This window comes from Poromitra crassiceps (assembly GCF_964638095.1).
Source record: "Poromitra crassiceps genome assembly, chromosome: 29".
NCBI lineage: Eukaryota > Metazoa > Chordata > Actinopteri > Beryciformes > Melamphaidae > Poromitra > Poromitra crassiceps.
The window spans coordinates 2,618,033-2,633,272 of record NC_139641.1 but is presented as its reverse complement, the minus strand read 5'-3'; the positions used below and the strand labels follow the sequence as shown (position 1 = coordinate 2,633,272).

The window sequence follows — 15,240 nt, the reverse complement described above, 5'->3', positions numbered from 1 at the left end:
AGTGTTTCAGGAAGCGCAAAGTGTGCACTTTGGCCGACATCAAAAAGGTTGTGACTGACAGCTCTCCTGTGGCACATGTGAACATCCCCCAGCTTGTCGGACATGAGAACGGCACTGTGTGTTTTAAAACCTACGACTGGCAAGAACACCTGACAAAATACTTCAGAAAACTGCCACAGATAAAGAGTTACCAGCACTTCAGGTAATTATCATTCCCATTTTATTTTATTTTATTTTATTTTATTTTATTTTATTTTATTTTATTTTATTTTATTTTATTTTATTAAGATTTTAAATGTGCCATTTCTTTCTTTTACAGCTTTGATGCGCAGAGACCTGGTCTGGTTGTCGCCAGAAAACACTGTGAAGCAGAACCAGTGGAGTTTCAGCTGCTACGCAACGTAGATGCCCGTCCGCCATTAAAGCCTCTTCCTGTACAGACTCCGCCTGGACTGGACATGGCCAGGCAGAAGTATCTTTTTGAGAAGATCAGAGAATTCTGTTCTGATGAAGCACAAGACATCACATGCCCTCCACCTGCATGTCTACAGGCTGGGAGGCCTCGCTAGCCAGCCTGAAAAAACCAGCATTCAAGACCCAGCCCTGCTCCGGGGGGGTTTGGCAATGCCACAAACGTTTTTGAGCTTTTGAAGTCAAAGTTCTTTTGATATTTTTTTACTTAACTTTTAGTTAAGTAGGACTGGTGGTTTAGTTAAGAATGTCATACGAAACCGACCTGGATAGCAAGGCACTTCCTGTCGTGTTCTGTCGTTTGTAATTTTTTTTACTTTTTACTTCTTTTTTTTCTTTTTTTTTGGTGCATTAACATTAAGGAAATCTATACTGATGTCATCCAATCAATGCTGATAATGTATGCTAATAGATAAAGGAGTGAGGATAATACAGTACATGCTTTGAATTCCTTAGTTTTAGCTATGCAGTGTTCTAAGCAGACCAGATGGCATGCAGCAGATGATAGAACGCTCATCCATAAGATACTTGAGACTTGACTTGGACTTGTGACCAAAGACCTGAGACTTGACTTGGACTTGTGACCAAAGACTTGAAACTTGACTTTGACTTGCAAAAAATGACCTGTGAGCATCTCTGGTATTACTGAATATTGGTTTTATATTAAATGCCTTTTGTTATAATAAATGCCTTTTTAGGATAATATTTTTGTAGTTTATTTTCACATTTTCACTGACTGAATGGTATATGTTTTCTGCTTACAACTTTAAGGAAAAGGTCAATAGTTCTCAAACTTTCACATCAAAACTTCACCTAAAAATAGACCGCAGACCCCCATTTTTGCTTTTAGATATTTTAGTACAGAAATGTATGACACCCATGACCATCTATTATTCTGTTACTTATGGATGGAATAATAGTGGAATAATAGTGAAAATAAATTACCCACAGTTGTGTGCACTCTCTCTCTCTCATCTGTCATTCTCAGTGACAGAGACTGACTGCTTAATGGTTTGGGAGTGGTCAATGTAAATGAGGAGCCATTGTTAACTCCCCCCTGCCTGGCTCATCCAGGTGTGAAAAGTTCACAATCTTTGAGAGGGGTTTTCTCAGGTTTCTTCTCCCCAGACCTTCCCAGATTGTGAACAATCAAATAAGCATATCTCCTTCAATTTTTTTCAGATTACAATGTGTGACACATCATTTGAAAGCTTACAGTCTGCCATTTCAGAATCTGTAAAAATCAGAAAAATGCCCTAGGCCTAATTGAGGGTCAAAACACCAGCTGGTGTCACAGGGGTGGTCCCCTCCCGGGGGGGTCCTCCCTTCAACAACTGGGCTGCTGTCCTCATCAGCCATGCGTCCTACATCCATCCAGAGCAAGCTGCCATATCATCAGCCCAAAGATGCCTCCTTCCATGATTGGTAGGAAGTATTAATGCATTTCGTTGGTGGCGGTCCTCTCTCCCAATCCCCGTTTGGTGCCCATGCCCGGGCAATTTGCATATAACCCCATAAGTGTCCTTGCCATTGCTTAACCTCAGTCAGCCCACGTCCTGACAATTTGCACAACCCATCATCCCTGCATTCTGCTTAAACATCAGTCAGCCCATGTCCTGACAAGTCAGCCCCCGTCCTGACAATTTGCTCAACCCATTATCTCTGCATTCTGCTTAAACCTGTCAGCCCACGTCCCGAGAAGTCAGTCCACATCCTGACAACTTGCTCAACCCATTATCCCTGCATCCTGCTTAAACTTCAGTCAGCCCACGTCCTGACAAGTCAGCCAATGTCCCGACAATCTGCATAACCCATCATTCCGGCATTTGCATAAACCTCAATCAGCCCTTGGCCCCCTTTTCCTCATCTCTCCCCATCATCACATGACAGGATCCTGGTTCATCCTTCACTTCAAGACCACACTCCAGAAATGCAACATCCCTGCAGAGAACTATTCCAGTCACTCCTTCAGGATCGGAGCAGCCACATCAGCAGCCATGCAGGGGGCGTCCTCCGCCTCCCTTCAACAACTGGGGCGCTGGTCCTCATCCGCCTATGCATCTTTCATTCGACCAGAGCAAGACACCATATTATCAGCCCAAAGATCCCTCCTTCCATGACTAAAGAGGCAACAAGCACTTCGTTGGTGGTGATCAAACTCTCCTTTTCCTCATCAATGCGCCCATGCCCGGGCTATCCACATCCACGCCCTTGCAACCCCGCTTTGCCTTAAAAAACCCCGGTCAGCCCCTCATCTCCCGACATGCCTAAATTCTCCCCCCGTCAGCCCACGACCTGACTAAAGCATACCCCAGGCGAGCTCCATGACCCCCGTTTTCACTCTCCCAGTTCCTGAAATAACTTTAAATTCCTTTGGGGGATGTCCTATCTCATACAGCACTGACGCCCCTCTCTCATAAGCAAGAGGAGCGTCACATCATGGAGTCATACGCCATACTCAAACCGTCTATTCTGATTCAATAAAGTTTGTTAAAATTATATTACGAGTCTCTCATGATTGAAGTGTAGTCGCAGACTGTAGTTCAATCATGGAAGACCAAATAAGGCATTAATAGAGCACCCCATGCTGTCATAACCCTCAGCCCAAATGACGTCACTAAATGACGTCACCATCTCCGACGTCACCTTCTCCATGACGTCCCAAATGACATCATAAATGACATCATAAATGACATCAGTTATGACATCATAAATGCCCTTCTCCCAAATGACATCAGTTATGACATCATAAATGACATCAGTTATGACATCATAAATGACATCAGTTATGACATCATAAATGCCCTTCTCCTGGTACTATATAAAGCCCCCATCACCACAGCTTAAATCACACTTGTGCAGTCATCACTCACCTTGTGTCAGCATCACGCATTCATCCAGCATCTCCAGAGCAAAAAGCTTCATCCCACCACCTCCCCAGATCACCACCAATGTCATGACTCCTGTTGGAAACAAATCCCCTTAGGGGGGATGTCCTATCTCATACAGCACTGACGCCCCTCTCTCATAAGCAAGAGGAGCGTCACATCATGGAGTCATACGCTCCATGGTGACGTCATTTAGTGACGTCATTTGGGCTGAGGGGTATGACAGCATGGGGTGCTCTATTAATGCCTTATTTGGTCTTCCATGATTGAACTACAGTCTGCGACTACACTTCAATCGTGAGAGACTCGTAATATAATTTTAACAAACTTTATTGAATCAGAATAGACAGTTTGAGTATGGCGTATGACTCCATGATGTGACGCTCCTCTTGCTTATGAGAGAGGGGCGTCAGTGCTGTATGAGATAGGACATCCCCCAAAGGAATTTAAAGTTATTTCAGGAACTGGGAGAGTGAAAACGGGGGTCATGGAGCTCGCCTGGGGTATGCTTTAGTCAGGTCGTGGGCTGACGGGGGGAGAATTTAGGCATGTCGGGAGATGAGGGGCTGACCAGGGTTTTTTAAGGCAAAGCGGGGTTGCAAGGGCGTGGATGTGGATAGCCCGGGCATGGGCGCATTGATGAGGAAAAGGAGAGTTTGATCACCACCAACGAAGTGCTTGTTGCCTCTTTAGTCATGGAAGGAGGGATCTTTGGGCTGATAATATGGTGTCTTGCTCTGGTCGAATGAAAGATGCATAGGCGGATGAGGACCAGCGCCCCAGTTGTTGAAGGGAGGCGGAGGACGCCCCCTGCATGGCTGCTGATGTGGCTGCTCCGATCCTGAAGGAGTGACTGGAATAGTTCTCTGCAGGGATGTTGCATTTCTGGAGTGTGGTCTTGAAGTGAAGGATGAACCAGGATCCTGTCATGTGATGATGGGGAGAGATGAGGAAAAGGGGGCCAAGGGCTGATTGAGGTTTATGCAAATGCCGGAATGATGGGTTATGCAGATTGTCGGGACATTGGCTGACTTGTCAGGACGTGGGCTGACTGAAGTTTAAGCAGGATGCAGGGATAATGGGTTGAGCAAGTTGTCAGGATGTGGACTGACTTCTCGGGACGTGGGCTGACAGGTTTAAGCAGAATGCAGAGATAATGGGTTGAGCAAATTGTCAGGACGGGGGCTGACTTGTCAGGACATGGGCTGACTGATGTTTAAGCAGAATGCAGGGATGATGGGTTGTGCAAATTGTCAGGACGTGGGCTGACTGAGGTTAAGCAATGGCAAGGACACTTATGGGGTTATATGCAAATTGCCCGGGCATGGGCACCAAACGGGTATTGGGAGAGAAGACCGCCACCAACGAAATGCATTAATACTTCCTACCAATCATGGAAGGAGGCATCTTTGGGCTGATGATATAGCAGCTTGCTCTGGATGGATGTAGGACGCATGGCTGATGAGGACAGCAGCCCAGTTGTTGAAGGGAGGACCCCCCCGGGAGGGGACCACCCCCCCCCCCATGCATGAAGTGGATCCATCTCATCAGTTTGGACAAGAATAGAGTTCTGTTGCATCAGTGAGCATTAAACCCTGATTTGCAACTCTCTGTTTTGCACTGAAAACTATTCCACTGATTTATTTGTTTTACATTTCTTTCCTTTGTAGTACTTCCAATATTTTTTGTAGGGACGGCAATACGTTTAGAGAACTTAAAGTTATGTTAAATACAGTAGGTTTTATTTTTTTCTGCTGTAAAACTTAAGATGGGGGGAAAACTAAAGATTTGTAAAATAATTTCAATGTGTAATGCTGTTTTATTTTTGTTAAAATGGATTTTTCTAAAAATTGGTATCGAAAAAGGTATCGTTCAGGAACCGGTATCGAAATCCAAGTATCGAAACGGTATCGATATCGAAAAATTTTGAACGATACCCAGCCCTACTCCTCATTGGTGCTACGACCTGTCAGTCATTCAATTGTTCCCCCCTCAAAACAGCAGCGGGTGCTGTGAAGCGGCATAGACTCATTTATGTCGTATGCAGAGCTCAGCAATTCAACGCAATATTTGAGTCTCATACACACCGATGGTTCTGCTTTTATTAGATAGATAGGGCTACTGTGAAATGCTAAGAGGGTTTCTAAAGTGCTGTAGAAAAACAATCTTTTCTTTTCCTTTTCCCCCTGATTCTAGTGGAGCTGGACTCTGAACATGCCCAGAAGGTGGCTGAGCTGGAGCAGGCCACACAGCAGAAGCTTAAGGAACAACAGAAAATCTACGAAGAAGCTTTTAACCAAGACATGGAACAATATCTGTCTACTGGATACCTACAACTCAGAGGTAACGAAGTTAGACTAAAGAGCAGAGTGCCTTAAACACCCATTAGCTGTTGTAAAATCACTGTAAATCATGGTCTCACAGGGCTGATTTCTTTGATAACATGGTTACATATAGCCTACCTTACCTGGCAAGGTTTCATAAAAAAGCAATATTGATAACAAAGTAAAGTTCCCCTCACCTTCCCATTTTTCTTTTATGTAAAACGTATTTTATGTAAAATGTATTTATGTAAAACGGCCTATCAACACTTGAAGGCCCCTGGATAGCTTCGAGATGGTTTTATAACCTTGATCAGCTGAGATAGACTTTTAATACCCCCTCACCGACCCATGACCTCTTCAGCTCCTCTCTACTAAATAGTCTATCTACATGGCTTCTCAGTTGCAAGAATCTGAATGAGTCTTGATTTCCTAAGCCATGCTGATCCTTCAGCTCTTGAAAGCTTTTAAATTAATAGTTTTCAAACAAGTCCCAAGAAATAGTTAGGCCCCGCTCATGGACGTAGTGAAGACGGTGAGTGACTTTAAATTGGATCAGCTGGTGTCTGCTATTAACTGAGCAGAGTTGTACCACCGACAGACTCCTTTCCCAAATAATGTCAGATCAATACCAAGTTCCCCCTGCCACGCTTCTCTAATCCTCTGAGTAGAGGCTGTGTTGCAGTTGTCAAACAGACATACAAATCTAGAGATAAGATGCTTGGAGTGAGGAGGGCTCAGCAATACATTGAAAAAAGCGTGTTCATTTGGGAGCGCTTCAAAGGTGCGAATCTTGGATCGAACATAATTTCTGATTTGCAGGAATCTGAGCCAGTTCATGCCGGGCAACTCAAACTTCCTCTTCAGTAGATCAAAGGATGCAAAATGACCATCTATGTATAGGTTTTGATTTATTGATTTATTGATTTTGCACTGTAAAGATGCCAAGTGTATTTCACCTGGAGGGGAAATTAATAAAATACAATAAATATCAGTGCTTGGAGAGGTAAGAAACCCTGGAAGGGCTTATCGAGACCATGTAAGAAAAAATATTTATTTCTAAAAAAAAAAAAAAAAATGAATTATAACCAATGAGATAGTACAAATAATAATACATAGATAGTACAAAATAAAAAATAAAACAAAATAAACAAACTTAATAATTAAGCAATACATCAGAAGAAGTAAATTTCAATGGCAACAGATTTTTTTTTAGCACAATTCCATTGAGGACAGATGTTCTTTTAGTTTTCTTTTGCAGACGGGTAGAGAGCGTGAGCTGTCCATCAGGTGGATGTAGTTGTTCCATAAGATAACACCTTTGTATTTGATGGATTACTGCCCTCTGGTGGTACGACAAAGTGGAAATATGCAGGAACTTAGATTGTCTAGTAGTTCTGGAGTGAATGTTTGAGTTTTTATGAAAATATTGTTGAAAATGATATGGAAGTGTGTGACCCTGATACTGAACCTTGAAAAGAAAAGTACATGTTTCCACAATGTTTATGTTATAAACAGTCAATATTTTTAATTTAGAAAATAAGGGGGCAGATGTGACTGTGGACTTGGAACTAGTGGCTATTCTAATAAAACGTTTCTGAATTAAATGGAGTTTATGTAGGTATGTAGGATAAGTGCTGGCCCATACAATATTGCAATAAGTTAGGTATGGATATACAAGACTATAATATAACATTAATATACCGGATCTGTTGAGGTATTTGTGGACTTTTCTGATAATTCCCACAGATTTAGATTTTTTTTTTTACACCAAATCAATGTGTTCTTTCCAGGAGCAATTTTCGTCAACAATTACCCCCAAGAAGCGAGTGGAATATACTCTCTGGATTTCTATTCCTTCAATACATACTTTGGCATCATCAAATTTCTTCCTGCCAGCAAAGATTATATAATTTGTTTTCTTTATATTTAAAGACAATTTGTTTAATTGAAACCAGGTTTTTGATGGAAACCAGCCCCTTCTCACTCCAGGCATGGTAGTTTCTGTCCAACCATGGAGCCAAAAAAGAGTGATTGAAACAAATTGATGTGTGGACAGAAACATATGGTAAACTCAGAACACAACAATTCTGACAGTTTTTCATGACAAAATTTAAGTTTTCTAATGTCCCAGGTCTATCTAACTTAGCAAATAGCATGGCTGGCAAGGAAGAGTTAACAATGGAGCTGGCCTCCATTTTCAGCCACAAGGGGGTCCCGCAGGTTAAGTTACCCAGAGTCCCTTGCCGCCAGTACATCAGAGCCCTAACATTGACAGCCCAGTAGTAGTGCCTAAATACCGGTAAGGCCAGCCCTCCCTCAGACTTGGGTTTGTACCTTCCTTTGTTTGTTGTAAACCCCTGTAAAGTCTTGAGATGGTTTTTTGACTTGAGCAAGAAGCGTACACCTCTGTAAAGACTTGTATAAAAATATTGTCCTTTAGTTTTTCTTTATTTGCCCTCAATAGCTGCTCTATATGATGCAGAATTTGAAAAAAACTAAAACAAATCATCATCAATCAAGTCATGCTGCATCTTGAGACTTTTCATGGACCCTTGGTAGATAAAGGTACAGTCAGCTGTTGAGCCCTTATCAACCCATCCCTTAAATATTGCATCCACACTACTGGGAATGAAATCTGGATCAAACGCCCCCCATCTCAAAACTTTAACAGTTTCATGCCGCTACTTCTTTCAAGTGTTTTCGGTGTGTCCGGGCCTTTAGTGTATGTAAAGCTGATGTCTGTGTGTGTCTGTGTGTAGAGCCAACAGGAAGTGCGGTGTGTGTTCTGGATCAGTTGACAGTGACTGACATGTCAGACCAAGAGGCGTTGGATGATTTTCTCAACTCCGCGGGTGATGACATCAGTGCTGCCTCATCACTGACCTCAGGTAAGCTCCATCTCTATAAATTGGCACTGCAATTTATAGACAAAGTTCAAGTTCAACCAACTTTATTAATCCCACTACTAGGGGCAATTGGATTTCGACACAAAAAAGGTCAAAGCCTTCCCACCCATACAATCTATGAAGCATTTAAAAGTTGGATTGCAGAGGGAATAAACGATTTAGAATGACGGTTAGTTTTGCAACAGGCAAGACATAGTGGCATCCCAATTGCAACAGACAAAATTCACCTGCAAGAACATGTACAAATAAATTGATAAGAACCGAAGATAGATAGATAGATAGATAGAGAGATGGAGAGATAGATAGATAGATAGAGAGAGAGAGAGAGAGATAGAGAGATAGATAGATAGATAGAGAGATAGATAGATCGATAGATAGATAGATAGATAGATAGAGAGAGAGATAGAGAGATAGATCGATAGATAGACAGATAGATAGATAGATAGATAGATAGATAGAGAGATAGATAGATAGATAGATAGATAGAGAGATAGAGAGATAGATAGATAGATAGATAGATAGATAGATAGATAGAGAGATAGATAGATAGATAGATCGATCGATCGATAGATAGATAGAGAGAGAGATAGAGAGATAGATCGATAGATAGACAGATAGATAGATAGATACTTTATTGATCCTTATGGGGAAATGCAGGTGCAGCTCATACAGTCTGATCAAACGTAAAACACAGGTTAAACGACAAGACCCATTAGAAGAGAAGAATAAAGTATACACAGGGATTAAAAACCAGGGTTACCTTAAAAGGAGATGCTTAAAAACATAAATACAGGGAGTCATAAAGAAAAATAGTGAAAAATAAAAAATAATTGAATCGGATAAAAAATGGCAATAAAAATTATAAGAAGAAGTAGTGTAGTAAAAATGATAAAATTGCACTAGTTCCCCTTATTGCACAGAGTCCAGCAAGTGTGTATTGCACCAGAGTCCAGTCAGGTCATGAGGCCTTCCTGCCACTGGCAGAGTTGTACAGTCTGATGGCTGTGGGGACAAAGCGTTCCGTCCTGCAGCTCAGTGAGAGGAGCCGACCACTACCTCTGCTTCTCTGGCCTGTCAGGGTGGTGTGGAGAGGATGGCTGGTGTTGTCCATTATGGCCTGCACCTTGTGGTGTATGCCTCTCTCCACCACGGTTCCCAGGGAGTCCAGCCTTCTTCCCAGGACTGAGCCAGCCTTCTTCACCAGCTTATCCAGCTGACCAGTGTCCTTATCCTTTCCGCTGCTTCCCCAGCAGGTTGCAGCGTAGAAGAGGACAGTAGCCACCACTGATCTGTAGAACATGTGCAGCATTTCGCTGCACACATCAAAGGACCTCAGCCTCCTTAGGAAGAAGAGCCGGTGATGGTCCTCATTCCCCTCCACACTTCTCTGGTGTTATTGTGCTGCAGCTTTCGCTCTACCTTACTTCCTTTGCCAACATGTTGGACACGCTTGAGCTTCTACCTGTCTCCATCCTTAAAGGCCTCCTTTTTCTGGTTGAGGAGTGCCTTGATGTCACTGGTGATCCAGGGTTTGTTGTTTTGGAAACATTGTACAGTCCTCGCAGGTATAACTCTATAAAACGTAATGTAGTCAGTGATGCAGTGTCAGTGTCCATGTTGTTCTCCTCTGACGCCAGCAGTACATTCCAGTCCGTGCACTCGAAGCAGTCCCTCAGAGACTCGCTGACCCCTGGTGGCCACTTCCTGAATGACCGGATGGTTGCAGACGTGCCTCATTACACAGGGTTTGTAACGTGGCTGAAGAAAAACAGAAAAAGAAAAACATGCCAAAACAGCAGCCGCCCGTGGTGAGATATGTACAATGGCGACGATGTGAGAGTTCAATATCCTGACAGCAGATCTCCTCCTTCACCTTTATATGGCCGGGGTTACACCATCTGTTATTAACAAAGAGAACGAGTCTCCCCCCCCCCCCCTTGTTTTTTCCGCTTGCGTTCAGATCTCTGTCCGCTCGTACCATGTTCAGATCTCTGTCCGCTTGTACCATGTTCAGATCTCTGTCTGCTCGTACCATGTTCAGATCTCTGTCCGCTCGTACCATGTTCAGATCTCTGTCCGCTCGTACCATGTTCAGATCTCTGTCCGCTCGTACCATGTTCAGATCTCTGTCCGCTCGTACCATGTTCAGATCTCTGTCCGCTCGTACCATGTTCAGATCTCTGTCTGCTCGTACCATGTTCAGATCTCTGTCCGCTCGTACCATGTTCAGATCTCTGTCCGCTCGTACCATGTTCAGATCTCTGTCCGCTCGTACCATGTTCAGATCTCTGTCCGCTCGTACCATGTTCAGATCTCTGTCCGCTCGTACCATGTTCAGATCTCTGTCCGCTCGTACCATGTTCAGATCTCTGTCCGCTCATACCACAGGAGTCTGGGATGTTGTTATTTAACCAGCACTCGGTGAAGCACATGAGACTACACTCATGGTAACTTAAGTACTCTGGTTCTTCACAAGTGCCTCAAGCTCCTCACTTCTGTTAGACAAAAGCCCCTTCAAAACATGCAGTGAAATCCGGATTGGGACCAGCTGCTAGCCTTATCCGCCTTATGAGCACTCCCGCGAGTGCGGATCATGACCATCTGAGCCCCTAGTACAGGATCCGCATCGTTGGCAAAACGGCTGTTGTTTAACACCGGCAGCTCCTGTTCCAGATCATGTATGTCTGAGTGGATGGGTGGTTAAATGACACTTTACAAACTATTCATGTCCCTGTGCTATTTAATCATTTCATGAATGGACGTAGTTATGTGGCTGGAATATTTGGAAGAGAGCCAAATGTAGGTGAGTAAACAAGTAAATGTTGAATTGTTTCTCCCCCCCCCCCCCCCCATCTGCCAGTTTGAAAATGCAACAAGGAGATGATAGCCTACTACTTACTGTATTAGGCTATTGGGTGATACGTGCCCGCTAACGTTCACATAGCCTATTAATTAATGAATCGTTCGCGCAATCGCTTATATCAATGAATTAAACGAGCAAACTGGCGGTTTTCTCAAGTGGTGCAAACGAACAGCTTTTAACCAAACTCCATTCAAAAAGATGCAGTTTTAACAGAGGAAGACAGCGGGATTTCAGGTGACTCACATCCAGAATTGACATTTTATTCACTTACAGTAATATCTTTGTGGATCATATATATGCCGAATTGAAGAGTGGCGTCTGGTAATACATTTTACGTAGGCCTACCTCTGTATACTCAAGAACCGTTAAATGAATGTGATGTTTTTCATAGCGAGACAACGACGATCACGTACTACATGAAAAAGAGTGCATCAGCCTATATCGAGACATATATAGCCTAACTTTTGTGGGGAGAAATACATTAAAAACTAGTCAGATATGACTTGAATGCCACTTGTAAAATCATCCACACAGGTTAACGTTAGTGCGACCACTATTTTGACTGGCGGCTTTTGGGCGGTGTAACAAACGCAAGCGCTCACTTTCTTGGCACATTGCCACCCCACGTTATCGCCTGAATCTGTGGCAATGCATCGGGAACTTCACAGTGAGACGTGCGTTATGGAGTCGTGGAGAAAAGTGTTTGACAGAGATCTCATGTTGTGTATGGAGACGTGTGCGTGCGTTTTGGTTATTATGCCCAATTCTGTTCTTCAGGCTCAACTTGGCACGGAGTTGAGAACACAGACAGTACGCAGCTACATGGACTTGCTTGCTTGCCGCTCAGCACGGCGCACCAAAAGGAAAAGGGAATAGCTTGTTCTATTATTCTACTGCAGCATAATGGCTGCTGTGCTCTTCTCTGTGTGTCTGTTCTCTCTTTGTCTGCGCCGAGAGCGGAAATGTGGGATCGGTGATGATGTCATCACTCGATAGATCCAGGAATAGTTTCCAGGGAGCTGGCTGGACCCGGAGGGCCACCCTCGGGGGCCTATTCTGGGCTTCCTTGACTCGGCATCGGCGTGGGAACCTTTCTAACAGCCGCCCCCAATCTTCTCATCTTGGCCTGGACACCGGCCTGGGGTACCGCCCCGGGGAGAGCCATATCGCTTGTCGTCGTCCGTAGAATCATCACTCCATATGGGACTCGGTGTTCGCAACATAGTGGATAAAAAACGTGAGTCGAACTTGTCAAGGGCTTCCTTTAGTAATGGCCGATGATGTCACCTCTGATGTCATGCTGTCTTGCTGTCTGGATGGTTATGACATCAGTCATCACAAACGTCACATGATGTCATAGGTCCCATTGTGATGTCATCGTTGCTGCTGCGGTTTCCATGTGATGTGATGGCATCTCTCGATAGATCCAGGAATAGTTTCCAGGGAGCTGGCTGGACCCGGAGGCCCAGAATAGGCCCCCCGAGGGTGGCCATCCAGCCTCAAATCGGCATCAGCGCGGGAACCTTTCAAACATACATTGTTGGTATTGGTTTCGCTTTTATTCACCCATTGAATCAAAGTAATATTGTGGTTGCTCTTCTAGATTCAAATGTGATTTCTTGTCCTCTGACTCGCTGAGTGACTCTCTGAGTCAGCTAACTAAATAATGAAATTGAACTCAAGTGACTGTCATTGTTCCTTCAATTCCATAACAGAGTGTTGGTGTGCTGCTAACCCTAGTTAGATAGTTGGTTAACTCAGATGCTCTGTCCGCTCTAACAGGTCCAGACCTTGAGTCCTGGTCTTCTGAATCTCCGAGAAGCTCAACAAGCCAAGCCCATCCCACAAACAACCAGCCAGCCAACCAGGGTGCAGCAAGGGGGCAAGAGGATGAAGTGGCAAGCGAGGAGAGTGACGAACCTTTGGTGCAATCAGACGAGGAGGATGTTCAAATAGATGCGTCATTGGTTGTTCTACCAGAGGTTGGTCCAATGAGAAGCTCTGATGAGAGTGACTCTGCAGGGGACTTGCCATCTGGGTAGCCTAGCCAACCTGCCCACCAACATGCCCCTAGTATCTCCCTAATCACAGGGTAGCAACTACCCTCTGTCTATTATTACTATTACCCCTGCTACATGTTACCACCGCTATACCCTGCTGGGCACTGTAACCTACCCTTTTATTTTACTTAATGTCACAACCCCCATCTCCAGCCATTTTGAAACAGTGGCCAAATTCCTCTCTCATCTTTGGTTTAAGCTGTGCTATGCCAGATTTAATCTAAAGATCCAGCTGACTTATCAGCGTTATTCACAAAGTTGGGCTGCAACAGAGAAGAGCATCCCGTGGCTCCTTAATGGGCCTTTTTCACACTAGCAGCCATTTTGTGTCTAAAAGGCAGGGTAAACACAGGTGCAACCAAAACATTAATGGGTGCCCAATTACTGGAACACGTAAATGGATTGGAAGTTGGAAACCCTCATGAATGTTTTGGTTGCACCTGTGTTTACCCTGCCTTGTAGACACAAAATAGCTGCTGGAAGTGGCAACTCACCAATACATCTTAAGATGTTTTGCGTCTCTTGTATCTTTTGGTATCCTAAAAATTAAAAGCATTTTCTCTTTGCTGTCATTATTTGGGGCCACACGAATATCCTAGTGCAGCATTAATGCTATTTGGAATCAAAATGGGACACTATCGCTGCACTCTACCCTGAGCAGTGAGACTGGATTAAATAAGACCACCTCATCCTTTTTCCCCCTGGGCAATGAAACATAAAGAACAACAATAGAGAAATCTGAATGTACTGGACAGCTTTGTGTATATAGTTTAAAAAAAGAGAATACAATCAACCTTGCTTTCCTGTTAATCAAACTATTGAGAATGACGGTGAAGTTCAGACTACCTACAAACTGGCAATCAAATAATTCTTATCATTCACATTGTATGTCTGTCTTTGTCTGTGTTGTAACCGTAATTGACCTTGATCTGTGTTGGGTCCTTGATTTGAGGGAATTGGGCCTGGAAAGTCCTTGAAAAGTTCTTGAATTTTATGCTTAAGGTGTGGGAGCTCTGTTTAATCGGGGATGCAATAATCCCCTTTAGGTGACAATCACCTTTTTCATCCCAAAAAAGGACGCACCTCATTTTTCCCTTCACAACTTTGGGTTTGGTTTGCAACTGTCAATTCTGATTTCTGTGTTATTGTCCGCTGATCAAATGTCATGAGAATTATTGTTATAATAAATGTCTTTTAGGATAACGGTGATATTTTTGTCTTTTCACTCACACAATTTTTCAACTGACATGAATGTGTTTAGTTGAGAACAGTATTTTCACTTTATTTCCACTGCAAGTTTGTGCTTAAATTAAATTTAAAGTGGTATTTAAAAATAAGTTAAGAGTCTTAAATGGTATACAATACAATCGTAAAATAAATGACAGATTGTTAGTTTTTCTAGTCCACAGAAATTGCAAGAGTATTCAATATCAATTCTAAATCGCTAAAGCGTTTTTGCTGGATATTATATTATTCATTATTAAGCATATTTTTCCAAGTACTAGTAAATCCCACTGTGACGACATCAGTGATGTCATAAATCCCACTGTGACATCATCAGTGATGCTGGTCTCATTGGCCACACAGCAGCCGAGCTGCATGCAAGGCCGCGCAGCGGCCGAGCTGGTAATTACCGGACTGTAAAAGGCCTTTTTTTTTTTTTTTTTCGAAAACTTAATTTGCACAGATTGAAAAAAGATTGGTGAGGCATTATTTTGTATTCTTTTA

The 15,240-nt window shown here is 43.3% G+C and overlaps 1 protein-coding gene across 1 annotated transcript in view; it reads left to right on the top strand.

The window, feature by feature from the left end:
* The window catches only part of LOC310799974 (dysbindin-A-like), a 33,509-nt gene extending 18,804 nt beyond the window's left edge, over window positions 1–14,705 (top strand). Inside the window, exons 8-10 of the mRNA XM_083662574.1 lie at window positions 5,556–5,702; window positions 8,443–8,571; window positions 13,235–14,705. Coding sequence (XP_083518700.1) covers window positions 5,556–5,702; window positions 8,443–8,571; window positions 13,235–13,494 — 536 coding nt within the window. The 3' untranslated portion in view covers window positions 13,495–14,705. The remainder of the gene's footprint in view (window positions 1–5,555; window positions 5,703–8,442; window positions 8,572–13,234) is intronic.
* Window positions 14,706–15,240: the final 535 nt, after the last annotated feature.